The sequence below is a fragment of the Mya arenaria genome, chromosome 12 (genome assembly GCF_026914265.1).
Source record: "Mya arenaria isolate MELC-2E11 chromosome 12, ASM2691426v1".
NCBI lineage: Eukaryota > Metazoa > Mollusca > Bivalvia > Myida > Myidae > Mya > Mya arenaria.
The window spans coordinates 19,481,087-19,496,959 of NC_069133.1; the positions used below are offsets into that span (position 1 = coordinate 19,481,087).

Sequence of the window (15,873 nt, forward strand, 5' to 3'; positions counted from 1 at the left end):
TCCCTGTTGTATAATGATGTTACATAACTCATTTAAATGATATGTGTAACTACTGTCTTCCACTATGGTTATATTATATTTTATGTGTACTGCCTATGTTAAATTTGTGTTCCGAAAGTACCTTGTTAGTAAAGATAAGTACGCGTGTATTAATATATATTGTGACCTACGATCAATTGGTAGAGGTGCATTTAATTATATATATTATAAACATTGATGTATGTTCATGGGCCTTTATGCATTTGAATAAACTATGAAACTTTATTATCACAACTCGAGGCTTGTGATTCCACTCACAGTGTCTTGTTTGAAATATTTACTACTATGGCGTTAAGCTATCGATTCCTCTCAACCCCTCCCCCCACCCCTGATAAGTAGATTCAAATATTTGGCCACGCTGGATATCCTTCGTGCTCATGGCTACAGATACAAAATACCCGTAATGAACTACTATTCTATTGTCATCACATACTTGCCTCCCTTGTTTAAGACCGTCGTCTGCAGCACAATGGAAACATTGTCATATGGTATTATTTGCAAAGTGAAACTTTGTAACCTTTTTTCCGAAAAAGACGATAGGCTCGGGATTTTTCACGAAAGGCCATGCAATATCCCAACTATCATCTTATGAGGGAAGGTCAGTTTTATGGTTGTCAATTTCTTTGTCAGTGCTTCTTATTATTTCCTGATATTTTATGGATAAAGATGTTTTGAGCATTGGACTTAACTGGAGCGTGGGCAGTTTTATTATAAACCGTTAGGAATGGCGATTTTGTTATTAAATTGTTAGTTTTATTTGTCGTTTGTTGGCTGTTAAGTTTCTTTCACTTTGGAACGTACATGAGACGGGTTCGGCTGAAGTGTATTTTGCCTTTCGTTTAAGTGTATCTATTACCACATTCATTCATTTCATCCATCAGTGTAAACATTTGCAGAAACTTCAGAGGGATGATGAGCATTTGGAAACCTCCTTTTGATGGCATTCAGGCAACATCAATTGAACATTTTCAAATCAATCAAATTAGTGTATATTCATACCATGAATAAGAGTTTTAGGTTGTATACATTCTCGTCACAAATGAGAGAGCAAAACAAACCATGAAATAGAATAAACTGAGCATGTTATGATAAGTTTGTTACGCATATCAATTCAACAAAGTCAGCTTTATTTAGATGAGAGGAAGTTCACGTTAACGACAACAAATAAAACATTCACCTTTACGACAGCACTTCTTGAAAATTTGATAGTTATTGAAAAACTGAAATAACACTTAACGAACAATTCGTTTTATGAATGTAATGAGCAAAATTCACTTTTTTAACGTATATCTGATTTCTTAACAATCACAAATGACTAAGAAGCATGTAGGAAACATAGAATCACGTCGCACACAGCGTAGCATCGTTCTACAAAATTCCGTCGAGTTGAAATTTTGGTCAAGGATTGCATCGTAAAAATACAAGCAAATCTAAAAGATTTTATAAGCTTAGAAGCAAAAAATTTTTAGTCTTTTAATAGTTTTATAGGCTAAAAAAATATTTTCTCGTTTTTTCTCTAAAAAAGGTTATTTAGGAATTACTGTCACTTTCTTGCTTGTTTACATCGGTTTTGAACCGTGGTGACTCATGTGAGAACCCCGTTGAAGTCACGTGATTCCTCACCCTGACATACAAGAACTGTCTGACACTCCACCTCATCATAGGGTCGCCTGGGTGTTGCGAGCCTTTTATTCATGGTGAACCTTCATGGCATGTCTATTTTTAATACTAAAATGGATGGTCAAGATGGTTAGCCCGGGTATGATTGTCTAGATGGACGGTAAGATGTATGCACGGATGCACACATACACTGACCTATGTCCTGTTCTCCACACTATGTCGAAAAATACCAACAGATATCTACAGATCTCCAAGTTTGAGAACCATAGGTCTTAGCCATCTTGTTACATTTATCAAACACCTACTTGTGTTCAACGTCACTGTGACATTGACATTTGACCTGTTTCATGAATATCTCACATGTAGAGAACAGTCCGTGTGCTAATATGAGTATTTCTTGTAAAAAGGCAAGGTTGCTTTGTGTCTTTCATTTCAGTTTATCTTGGACGTTCAAAGGCTTGGTGGCAATTGGTATCTTGTTTTTATTATTCGTGGATGCTTCGACGTTTAAATATAATACACTCCATAAGCTATCTTATTACTGCAAACAATTAATATTGTTGTATGATATGATGTGGGTACTACCAACGCATTTTAATGTTTTTTGGCTGGTTTTCAAGGTATTGCCTTGGATTAGCATTATCAAGCAAATTGGGTAAATGATGAAAACCTCATAAAAGAAATAATCAATATGGTTGTATGGTCTCATATGGTTAAATTCTAGAATTATTGTTTTCAACTGTTGAAGACATGTAAATTTTCCACTTTACCTACACAAAAGTATTGAGCAGTTTGCTTAATATGTTAAAAGGGTCTTAAGAAGTTGAGGCAAGTTCATTAGAAAAATGTTATTTAAACTGTTGGATTTCAGTAATATTATTAACTTTTTATCGCTGTTGTATCACTGACAAACAGCCATTGATGCAATTATTTTTTGTAATTATGTATATGAATTTGCAGTTTATAGTTAAGATTAAGAATCGTTCTTGACATTGATACTGGTAACGTTTGCATAATTCCTTATCTTAGATTACAAGATGTTATCTTAATGTAAGAGCATGCATTACAACGAGGGTAATTATTAAAGTTCAATGTAAGCATATCAAATAATGATCATTTAATAATTTCAGCCGCAAATAAAACCAAAACATAACATGAAATATGGTGCACTTTATTTTTTTTTGTACATAGCTGTTTAGATCTTACGCTATCAGCATATTAAACAAACGATATAGTTTTAAGACTTTAACATGGCCCACTTTTGAAAGATATCGTTTGCATTGTTCTTTATTTTAGTTATCAAGATGTCATCTTAATGTAAGAGCTTGCATTACAACGATGATAATTGTTATAACATAACCTTATCAAATAAATATCATTTAATAATTTCAGCCGCAAATAGAATCGAAACATAACGTGGGATATGTTGTACTTGATCTTTTTATACAGAACTGTTTCGATCTTACACGATCAATATTCTTAAATAAAAAAAATAATCTTAAGAGATTATTATGGCATACTTTTAGAAGATATCATTATATGTATGACGGTAAGGCAGTGTTATCAATCCATTATGTTTATCATCAAAAAGGCTTAAATACTGATGTTGTTAAGTTGTTTTTTTGCCCAGAAATAAAATTGAGCTAATGTTGTTTTTTCCCAAGGTTTTCCAGACACGCAAGCGCTTGACATGAACTTAAGAGTCTGTTATTTTTATATACGAGGGTTGTCACCTGTTCTGATGTTCTTATTTTCCTCAATGGTCCCGGGAGCTTTGTTTGAAGGTCGGTCTCCGGCTAGGCTAGTGCTTGGATATAGAATTCCGAATTGCATCTGCTGACTATTTCCCTGTGAAGAGTGATCGGCCTCCCTCGCAACCCCCTTCTTTTGGCTGCCTGGTGTTGACTCTGACATCACTGAAATATTTGTGACACGGTTAAACAGAACATGACTTTGTAAGGCGATGCTTATCTATGTTTGTTTTTCATAGTATAATGTTTGGTAATATAAAAAAGTACCTAATTGTTCAATAGCATGACAAATGAAATGAAATGAAAATCGCATTCATTTTGTTATCTGCAGTGTTAGAAAAATGATTTTATGCCAAGGAAGAATAGTATTATCCGAACAGATGAATGAGAATGGTTTCGTTAAAATGAAACTGCAATGTAACTACAAACTATGTAGTTAGACTAGTGAAATGCATCAATGATGTATTAAACATGTAAAATTTCAGATGATGATATGAGATGATATTAGGAGATGATGATGATGATGATGATGATGATGATGGTGATGATCATAATCATCATCATCATCATCATCATCATCATCATCATCTTCAAATAAATTCCTCTTTCGTTTTGTTTTATTGTTAATGCTCATTGGTCACTTATTCCATTATTTTAGGTTATATTATACAATTATTAATTGTTGTTTTAAACAAACATTTAATTTCATAATTATTCATTCTTAATATTGATGATATTATTATTTCTTATATATTTCTGATTATACCTGAATAATCATTGTTTACCAAGCATTATCTCTAAACATTATACTTTAGCTTTCGATCGATTAACATTGATAAGATATTGTTCCATGGGCGGATGGAACGCATTTTATTTGAACAAAATTGTGAAGTCATTTTTGTCGTGGTTTGCACAGTAAAATACAAATTTCATGTCAAAACTAGTACAAACTCGAACATGCTCATGTCTTTAGTTTTAATTTATCTTACAGTGATACAATCGCCTTAGTAGTTGTCCAGAGTCTTATCCTGCACGTTTATTTCTCTAGCCGACTGCCCAGATCACACCGAGATACGGTTTACTTGGAGCAGTCAACATCTCTACTAAATCAAGGAACTCCCCCCCCCCCCACTTGTTCCGAAAATAGGGAAGCTCAGGGGTGACTTATTTCTGTACAGAATTATCTGGGTTTCCATGCGTTTACGGCACTATCACCGTCCACCTTTTCTCTCCAACGTCCATACAAAACATATATATTATTCTCTTCTGGTTCATAATTCCCTAGTGACTTCTTTATTTAGCAACCATTAACACAAACTCTCAGTTACTTCGGAAAACATTCCTGGTCGACTGTCTTGCCATTGACTTGACACTTAGTACTACAATCATGCACGTCTTTCAACTCAGTATGTTCTGATATATCCTCAAAAGACGTTCCATTGCTCGTTGCATTCACGAAGGCGAAACCTTCCCGAATCGAATTATCACCCTACTGGATGTCGGCATGAAGGTATTACGTGTTTTAACCACAAGCGATCTTGATTACTGGTACACCAGTCTAGTTCAGGATGGGTCATGTTACACTGGGATAACTCTTCCATCCATTGAGCTAGATGACCCACTTGCCCTTTGAAACTAAGTAGGCAAGTTTAATAGATAATCCTGGATTTATATCATTTTCTTCTTACATTATTATTTAACATTTTTATACATTACTAAATAGTCTTGGGGAATTGTAGTTATCAATAAATGTAATATTGTCGTTTTAAAAAAGCAATTAAGCAATGTTCAGTTTGATAGGAATTTGCTAACGGTCGCCGATCAAATTTCAGCAATTTCCGACAAGGGTTTTATGGTTATTCCCCTTTCCCAGTTTTCACTCCTGCGAAACTGCTTTACTTAAACTTGTAAATGGCCTGCTGGATGGCATGGAGAATCAAAAGTTCACAGCGCTTATAGCTATCGATCTCTGTGCTGCCTTCGATACCGTGGACCATGACATTCTACTTCATGTACTTCACAGTCAGTACGAAATCACCGATTAAGCTCTGAGATGGGTCGATTCATACCTAAGACCTCGTAGCTGCCGTGTGTGTGTGTGTCAGCAACGCCAACACCACACCATTCAAATCGGTCTATGGATACGCAGATGACCACACTGCAAACAAACGTTTTTGGCCAACTTCTGTTACCAATGAACAAAATGCTTTCAAAAAACTTGAACAATTTGCAGTGACAATAAATTGAACACCTTAAAAACTAAATTTATTATGTTTGGCAGTAGAGCACAGTTTAATAAATGTTGTACTAACGAAATAAACATAGCTGGGGACAAAGTTCAGTCAGTCAGTGTTATAAGGTACTTAGGTGCTTAATTTGACGAAACTTTAAATTCTTAAAGTGCTTGTAAAAACCATAAAATGCCGAACCGCAGTGCTAAAATCTCAGAATTAAGGGTATTCGTAAATTTCTAACTGTTGGTGCTACACAAATATTTGTACTTTCATTAGTCATTTCCCACTTAGATAACTGTAATTCTATACTGTTTGGCATAGAAAATAAAAGAGCTTGTAAAAACCAAATGCAGAACCGCAGTGCTAAACTATCTCAGAATTAAGGGTATTCGTAGATTTCTAACTGTTGGTGCTACAAAAATCCTTGCACTTTCATTAGTCATTTCGCACTTAGATTACTGTAATTCTATACTGTTTGGCATAGCAGAATATGATCTATACAAAATGCAACATATTTAAAATATGTGTGCAAAACTAGTCTTAAATCGTGGCAAACTCGAAAGTTCTAAACAAACTCTATATGAACTAAATTGGTAACCGATCAAGACAAGAATTAATTTCAAATTGCTATGTTTCATGTACCAGTGTTATATTAATGATGCACCGCAGCCTACCTCACGGAACCTTTGTCTAAACACATCCAAAAGAGATCAGGTCATCAGATTCAACAGAGTTACAGTTTGGATACCTTTAAACGAAAGACAATACTTTAATGTCAGTGGATTTAGTACAGCTATCCCTAAGCTCTGGAACAAACTGCCTTAAATGATAAGACAGTCTGCCTCTTTATACACTTTTAAAAAAAGCCAAAAAACGAACTTTTAAGAGACTTTCATACGCTGATTTAGATCTAGTGGTCCAGTAACAAGTAACAGTTGATACACTACATGAGACTTTTCGACATTGTTTTGAATATAAATAACTGAGATAAGTGCTGATTTCATTGTCGTTTTTTTCATATGCTTTTAAATTATCTGTGTCTATGTTTTTTTCTGGGGGTTTGTCTTTGTTAATGGGCATTCATTTTACTCATTTCCAGTTTTAGTTTCAGTTTTAAAATTTAACTTTTTTCATTTTCAATTAAACAAACACTAGTTGGATAGTGTATTGAAAGTAACTTTGATGTCTTTACGTAAACAATTGATGTTCGCATTTTTGGGGGCCATCGACAGACAAAATTCCTTCGCTTACTTTCAATGAGATCGATTCTGACGTATTGCTAAAAAACTATATCATATTAATACATATTACACCTGTTTCCTTCCAAGGGAGCGACAAAACACTTAACGGTTTATTTGTTATAGTTTATAGTTAAACATCAGGTAATACACCATTTAGTATGATGTCACTGAAAAAACATGAATCGCTCACATAACCATTAGCCAAAATAGACTACGGGATAATAGGCTCTGATATGTTTTTGGAAGCTATACAGTACTGTAAGCCTGCATAAAAAGTAAATACACATGCTCCCCGTGCTGCTTTAATTGTCATTGTAAGGTATTTGTGTGACCCATAAGGTTTTAAGGCAACTACTACGTGCTCTATTTGTAAATAAGAAACCTATTAATAAACAAATGTAAACATCGTTAGAAATTCTAGTCTAAAAATAGATCTAGATCAAAACTAGCAATATTATCGTTATTTTAATTGTCTTCTTATAGTTCTAATTTATTTTAATACAGGATCTTAATACTTTTAACGTTACTTATGTTGACAAACTTGAATATAAAAATGATTGTAAACACTTTTATCGCAGTCACGTATCACTTAACTCCCAATATATTACAACTGAAAACGAAAGTAGATTATTAGATTTAGCATTTTAAATCTACAAACATATCAAAGCAAATACTGTGATGCCTGATTGTGTCAAAATGGATTACCTGTAATATTTTATAGGATGACGAACAACATCCCATACAATTCACACACCCTGCAAGTGTCAGTCTTACTTGTTCCAATTGTTGAACGTTATATCGATCTAAGTCTATCTGACGTAGGGGTCGCACTAAAATGCGGTCTTTTAAGCGGACGATATAGAAAACGTTGAATAGTGCAGACGACATAAACAAAGCAGAGATGTGAAAACTGCGGCAAATATAGACAAAGAAGGAAATCTAATACTTTTCCTTGATTCGCGCTAGCTGAATGTTGCAAACATTTACGGGTTTTTTATTAGAATTAATATACAATTCTTTTTATTAGAATTAATATACAATATGTTATAGAAGCTTATATTTGATTAAAATTTATTTATTTTTAATCGAAAATTCGGCTTTTTGTAGCGAAAATAAGATGATATTGGCAATAATAAGCACTGGTAAACATAATAATATTGCATCTATTTAATTACTTTTCTAATCATACTCGATAAAAAGTATCCATCTACATCTAGAAACACTACGTGGAGGCACTCTTGCCATGAATAAATAAATAAATAAATAAATAAATAAATAAATAAATAAGAAAATAATATTCTTATAACTTTAATTTTGGTCATTCAAGCCGAAGACATCATTTTAAAGTTCGAACGACATAGAAGTAGAACAAAACTCAACTATACGACTGTTTCAATAGTGAAGACGATATATAATCAGAACAAAACTCAACTATACAATTGTTTCAATAGTGAAGACGATATAGAATTAGCATAAAACTCAACTACACAATTGTTTCAATAGTGAAGACGATATAGAATTAGAACAAATCGCATTACATATGTTTGAATAGTGCGGACGAGATACAAATCTCAATATATTATGTATTGGAAAATGGGGACGATATAGAAGAAGAATATATCCCAAAAAACTTTAATTTTGGTCGTCTATTCCTAATACGTCTGTTTCAATAGTGCGGACGATATAGAACTAGATCGAATCTCATTACATCTGTTTCAATAGTGCCGACTATATAGAATTAGAACAATATCTATGCGAAAAACTACATTACACATTATAATTTAATTTTGGTCGTCTATTCCTAATACGTCTGTTTCAATAGTGCGGCGATATAGAATTAGATCGAATCTCGTCACATATGTTTGAATAGTGCGGGCGACATAGAAATAGAACAAATCTCAATATATTATCTTTAGGAATGCTGCGGACGAAACAGTACATCTGTTTCCATAGTACGGGCGACATAGAAATAGAACAAATCTCAATATATTATCTATAGGAATGCTGCGGACGAAACAGTACATCTGTTTCCATAGTACGGGCGACATAGAAATAGAACAAATCACAATATATTATCTTTAGGAATGCTGCGGACGAAACAGTACATCTGTTTCCATAGTACGGGCGACATAGAAATAGAACAAATCTCAATATATTATCTTTAGGAATGCTGCGGACGAAACAGTACATCTGTTTCCATAGTACGGGCGACATAGAAATAGAACAAATCTCAATATATTATCTTTAGGAATGCTGCGGACGAAACAGTACATCTGTTTCCATAGTGCGGACGACATAGAAATAGAACAAATCACAATATATTATCTATAGGAATGCTGCGAAACAGTACACTAGTTTCCATAGTGCGGACGACATAGAAATAGAACAAATTTCAACTCATTTCTATTGGAATATTGCGGACGATACAGAAGTATAATAATTATTTTTTTAAAAAAGTAATGCATTTGTCAAATTATTAACTTACAGAAAAAACCTCTCTGAAAGCGAATTTTCAATTTTTTTGCTGAAATGATGTTTGGCTACATGTGAAAAAAATACCATTTTAATGCATCTAATTTCTATATAACCTTTAATGGAATAAATTCCTTCTTTGTCTATTTTTGCCGCAGTTTTCAAAACCCTTCTTTGTTTATGTCGTCTGCACTTTTCAACGTTTTTTATATCGTCCGCTTAAAAGACCGCATTTTAGTAATATCACTGACACTGACCTTAATATCTGGTCTGCGTTGCTTCCCTTTCCATTTACTATCTCCGAAATAATGACAAACAACCAAATTCAATTACTAATTTGTATTTAGCACTCGGGCAACCGACTGATATGTACATTTAATACACATGTTACTATATATAGTAACATTTTAACGTTGTCAGAATAGTCATTATCGGCGCGGCGGGACCATTATCATCAAAATTGATAATAGCCCCGGGGCTATTATCAGTCACGTGACCGATAATGACCCTGCGATTGTCCGCACGTGCAACGTGACGCAATTTCACGTTGTTGAAGATGGCTGACGGAGTAGACATGGGTGAACGTACGCTCGAAAATTTAGCCAACAGGCTACTTCAACTGGATTCTGCCATCGAAAAAAATGAACATTTCACTGAGGCACAAGCCCGGCAATTCATTGAAGCAAAGAAAAACAAGGCTACGGTAACAAAAACTAGGAGTGACATGAAAAAGGTGAACGATTGGCTGAATGATGACGGCGAGACCCGCCAGATCAAAGACATTCCACCAAAGGAGCTAGATATTCTTCTATCCAGATTCCTGCTCAGTGTCAAGAAGACCAAGCTTTCGGCAGAGGCGAATGGCCCCGCTGCAACCAACTTCGAGCCATCTACCCTGCGTGGCATCTTGTCAAGTGTAAAGAGACACCTGTCCGAGAATGGTAGGCGTATTTCTGTTTGTTATTATTATCTAAAACAACTAAAGTTAATATATAAACTACTTAATAGTTATATATTTTATAGTTGCCTATAATTTTATGCACAGACTTTGATTATTTTAATCATAATCAACTCGTTTTGCAGAGTACGAAGGCGATGTCATGGGCGGAAAAGAGTTCAAACTCACACGGGACACGCTAAAAGCGAAATGCGTGGACTTGAAAGAAAAGGGACTTGGCAACAAAAAACAGAGAGCCGATCCCTTCACTTCCTCAGAGATTCAACAACTCTACGAAAAGGAACTTCTTGGAGCCGGTAAGTTTGGCAGTTAATTGATTGTTTACATATCACTAAGCAACAAAGACAAGGGAGACAACTAAAGCATAAAGAGAACGATATAAGCCGGTCCCCGGTATTCAAAAAAGCCTACCTTGATAATATGTATTGCGTGGTAATAATGAATAATGGGTAATTATTATTGTATGACGAAATTCATGGATTTTATGTCTGTTATTTTATATTTCTTTAACCTAATATATATTTTATAAACATTCATTACTATATTAAGGTAGAAAAAAGAAATCTATATGCATTTAGAGTGAGTTTACAGTGCAGTACATTGTTAAATAGTAGAGAACATTATACAACATAATAATCAAGCACATTTTAACTGTGTAATTGTTTCAAATGGTATAAATTTCGAATTAATTACAGCCCCTCCAATTTCCCTCACAAATACCATTTGGCTTAACAACACCATGCACCTTGGATTGCGAGGAAGACAGGAGAACTTGACCATGTTGTGGGGGGACTTGGAATTAAGCCAGACCTCCGATGGTGTGAGTTACTTGGCCTTCACGGAGAAGCCGACAAAAACAAGAAACGGAGTTGCTGGTGACCACAGGCAATATGTACCTAAGCTCTTTGAACAGCCAGGTAACCAAGTAAAAATAGCATTGTTATAAAAAGGTTATTTTTTCTATTGTTAAAAGGTGATGTTCATTTATTGCAGTTATTAGCAAAACTTTTTAAACTAAAATCCATTTAAAATAAGAATTCAAATGTTGATTTTGTAAAAAAGAAATAAATATGTGATTGAGTACTCTAAATGTGTTTTAAAATTATTTGCAGGAGACCCAAACTGCCCTGTAAGGTTATATCAGCTTTACAAGGAAAAGAGACCACCTCAGATGTCCGCCCCAGAAACAAGGTTTTATGTAGCCCTGAATCCAAATTTTGGAAAGGGAACAGAATCAAATGATCTCTGGTTCATCAACCAAAACCTGGGAAAAATAAATTGGGACAACTGGCCAAAGCCATGAGTGAGCAGGCTGGATTTCAGACTAGGCATGTTAATCACTCTGCAAGAAAAACATGCATTACAAATTTGCTGGATGCCGATTGTTTCCCCACTGAGGTGGCACAGCTGACTGGTCACAAAAATCTGATGTCTCTAAATCATTACCATACAAACAATATAGAAAAGCAGCAAAACATGTCCAATATTCTTCACATGCGTAAGAGAAAAGAACCAGTGGCAAATCCAGAACCAGAACCAGTTACAGCATCCCAGGAAATTGAGCAAGCGCTATCCTCCATCCAAACATATGAAGAGATTCCTGTAAGAAAACCAACACATGATGAAGCTGAACAAGTTTTAGACCTTCCCATTAAACAAAGCCCAGGCGGAACACTGACCCTGCAAAAAATATGAAGGACACTCAGTCACTGTTTAATGGCTGCACCTTTAATGGGCCTATCAGCATTAATTTGAGAAATTAGGAACCATACAGTATGCATGCATAACTGGTACTGCCTCCTTAAGTTGTAGGCACTGGAATGAGTGAACAAAGTTATTCTGCATACATATTTTATTCCATTCATCCACTGTTATTATTATATTGTTTTTATTTCACATGTTTTTGGGTTGAAAAATGTTCTTTTATCTTCACTTCCTGTGAAATAAATGTGTGCTACATGTATTTTATTTCAATTTGCTTTTCCAGTATCGGCATATCGACAGACTACTGAATACTTGAGTCAAAACATGTGTATTAAACAGTTCAATATATGGCCGCGCGGGGCCAATGAGTGATAATAGCCCCGGCATATCGATAATGGCCCTCGGGCTAAAGCCCTCGGGCCATTATCCACATGCCGGGGCTATTATCACTCATTGGCCACGCGCGGCCATATATTAATCTCTAAGTAACAAACATATTTATCATATACCTTTCATATAAACACTTCATGTATTTTATAATACCTAAACATGTAAACAGATCATATAATTTACTTTCTATACCTTCGTTTTATCATGTTCAACCATTTCAAAATAAAATGCAACAACAAAATCTTAATGTTTACGTTCGTGTTCATCGGCTACCCAAAGCTGAATGAGCCTAAGCTGAGATTTGCACGAAAACCTCGTGCAGCTATTTAACTTGCGACACCAGACGGAGATATTTATCGATACAAAGGGAAATCAATTTTCTACTTCATTGTATTCAAACTTAGAAAATTACATTTCCCTTTCCATTTACTATCTCCGAAATAATAACCAAATTCAATTACTAATTTGTAATTTGTATTTAACACTCGGGCAACCGACTGAATTCAAAGAACGGGAAAAACATGACTATATATGTATTAGTTACTTGATAAAAAACATAGCATACTGTTCTAATTTAAGACAATAAATTCATGCATTTTACAAAATGTAATTTCTTCGGACCTGTGTTTAATCTCCGTTACATCACAGACTTAATGACAAAGACACTGGCAAATGATTTTTCCAAATTGTCTTTCATGTAACCGTCCTTTGCGCTTTCACTAGTCCATCTACCATGGCGCTTTAACATTCGGTCTTTGACTCTATTATTTGCCGCCGCTGAAGCCCCATCGGCCCTTAACGAATGTACACAATACTTGGATATGTCACTCACATGCGGCATTAAAGGTGATCTAAATTCATCTCTTAAACTTGTGTATGACATATTTGTTAACTGTTCTTTTCTCATAACCATGTTTGGTCTTTTTCAAATTACAAACATGTAATTACTCGGTTCTAACTGTGTCCAATTAATGTATTTTTCAAGATTTACCACCGGACATAGCTTTGTACGAGTTCTCGCTATCAATATCCAAGACCCGTCTCTATATTCATCTGTTTTACTACTTTCAATAAAAAGTGCCAAAAAAGATGTATAAAAAAAACACAATCTGAAACAACGATATTCAAAATTTCTGGAAGCTTTTTTTTTATCTCATCTCTGTGACACTGTATACGACATGTATAAAGGAAACATAAACCACTTTATAGAATAATAAACATTAATCACTGAACTTGCAGTATTTGCACTTTGAATTAAAGCTATCATGTAAAGTGCAACCAGAAAATTACTGGCCGGCAAAATGACCCAACTCTCCAAACCATTTCCCAAGAGTAGGTCCATCTTGCCCGCCCGAACTTCCGGAAGCTTTTTTATCTCATCTCTGTGACACTGTATACGACATGTATTATAAAGGAAACATAAACTACACATATGTTAACTGAATTTTAATACTTTTACAAAAATGTTTTTGAGATACCGCCGTCAATCAGCCGCCTAATACCAGTGCGACTAGCAATACTGCATTTTTAGCTAAATCTCCCACAAAATCAAATTATGTAAAATTGACATGTAGCGCTAACATTCTAAATTTCAACTTCTCGTTTCCAAATATGCATTTGCCATTTTGAAATCTTGTGTAATGCTTTTTATCGATGGGCAAATCAAACCAATCAACAATTGAAGAAATAGCTTAATAAGAAGTGGCCTAAAAGCCGCCGAGGTCCATAAAGGTACGACCAAAACACCCCTTGCCTTATCAACAGACATTTTTCTCAAAACTCTGTGAAATATTGATACTGGTGGCGTAAATAATCCAAAATGTGCACCCCAAAATGTCGTACAAGCATCAATACCATATGACGAAGGATTCCAAAAACGTGAACACTTTTTTAACTTTGCCATTGTGCTCGGAAGCAAACCAGTCGACTTCAAAAGGCCGAATTTGTTTTGAAGACTGTGAAAAATTGCAAATGATATACCAGTCATCGCAATCTACAATTTTTCAAAAATAATCCGCCTTTTCATTTTCTGATTTCATAAATCCTTTACAGACAATGGAAGCAACACATTGGTTGTCCGTAAACCACTTGACGCGCTGATTTGCTAAAAAATGCGCCAATTATTGAACAACCCTATACATTGCAGTAAGTTCACGCCATGTAGATGACTGCACAGACTCCTCCTCACACCACGTTCAATGGGAAACCTCGTTTTCTGCAGTTACTACATAACCAGCATAACCAGTACCGATTGGATCAGAATATACTACTTTACAGCATTTGTGCGATTCGTAAATATCTCTGCTATTATACAATCCAAATTTTGCTGCCAACATTTTATTTGACAAATACTTTCATCAGACAAATTTATATACGAATCCCAACCTTTTGCCTGCACCATATCAATACTCAAACACCGTGTCATAATCTAAGTCACATAACCAATAACAATTGACATTGAAATTATCTGACCTACTAAGCTGGCTAGTTTTCTCACGCCTTCATGCCTAGGTACTTTAAGCGCTGTCAAAACATCGATTATAGTATGTTTGACCTTCATCAATCTAGACTCAGATATAAAGATGGTGCCTTTTTAAATTAAGCAATGTCCCTACACTTTGAACCGGGAGCCATACAGACGTTTCTGCATTAGAAATAAACCCAGAGGCCAGCAATTCCTTTTTCATTTCAATATTTATGCAAAAAGCAGAAACACGCTCAGTAGCAAAAAGTTTAAACATAAACCCGGTTTAGTGGCAATGGGCAAACGACAAAGACATAGAACACAAAATCACAAACAATAAACATAGAACAGCACAAAACTCTACAAACAGCAAAGTGCATAAATACTTAATATATATAAAAATAATTGGTATGTTTATCAAGAATTATTAGGTACCGCCTTGGAACGGTCAGTAAAATGAAAATTTACTGGGGGTTTAAACAAGTTTATGTGCACAAACCTCACTCTTATCCCTTAATAAAAATAAAACGCAAAAGGTAAATCTTATCAAAGTATGCATTAACTTGAGGAAACTTATCAATAAAACAAATAATAATAAACAAAAAGGTAAACCCCAAGTACTTCTATGATTAGAGATCCCAACTCTATCTGCAGGCGGTGGGAAACAATTCAGAGCACCTAATGCAATTACATTTCAAAGATACGATGCAGTCATCGTTAGAAACTAAAAACACACAATCTGCCTTATAGAATAAAAAGTTTAAAACTGTGTGATCATAGAGTTTCATAATAAAAAGCATCATTGTACTAAAACTGGGAACAAATAAAGAAAAACATTATTAAAAATAAAAGCGACAAGTATATGCTATTCTCTTTTTCCAAATGATTAGAAAACGTAGAATGTTTGAAGAAAAAGAGGTCACAGCCAAAACACTCAGAGTCACCCAACACGTGTTCGCCAAAAAAGGTTTTAAAGAAAACATGAATTAGCAAATTCTTC

General features: G+C 34.7%; 2 protein-coding genes across 7 annotated transcripts in view; one reads left to right on the top strand and one right to left on the bottom strand.

Moving 5' to 3' along the window:
* Window positions 1–7,699, bottom strand: part of LOC128211430 (uncharacterized) — a 59,342-nt gene extending 51,643 nt beyond the window's left edge. For all 6 annotated transcript variants that reach the window (XM_052916213.1, XM_052916215.1, XM_052916214.1 and 3 more), the window contains exons 1-2: window positions 7,591–7,699; window positions 3,393–3,575 (exon numbers count right to left, since the gene is read on the bottom strand). In XM_052916213.1, coding sequence (XP_052772173.1) covers window positions 3,393–3,573 — 181 coding nt within the window. In that variant the 5' untranslated portion in view covers window positions 3,574–3,575; window positions 7,591–7,699. The remainder of the gene's footprint in view (window positions 1–3,392; window positions 3,576–7,590) is intronic.
* A 1,977-nt stretch (window positions 7,700–9,676) lies between these two features.
* Window positions 9,677–12,424, top strand: LOC128211445 (uncharacterized). The gene is made up of 4 exons (XM_052916244.1): window positions 9,677–10,298; window positions 10,441–10,611; window positions 11,011–11,232; window positions 11,428–12,424. Exons 1-4 carry the CDS (start codon window positions 9,914–9,916, stop codon window positions 11,616–11,618), a joined length of 969 nt encoding a protein of 322 aa, XP_052772204.1. The 5' UTR covers window positions 9,677–9,913; the 3' UTR covers window positions 11,619–12,424.
* Window positions 12,425–15,873: the final 3,449 nt, after the last annotated feature.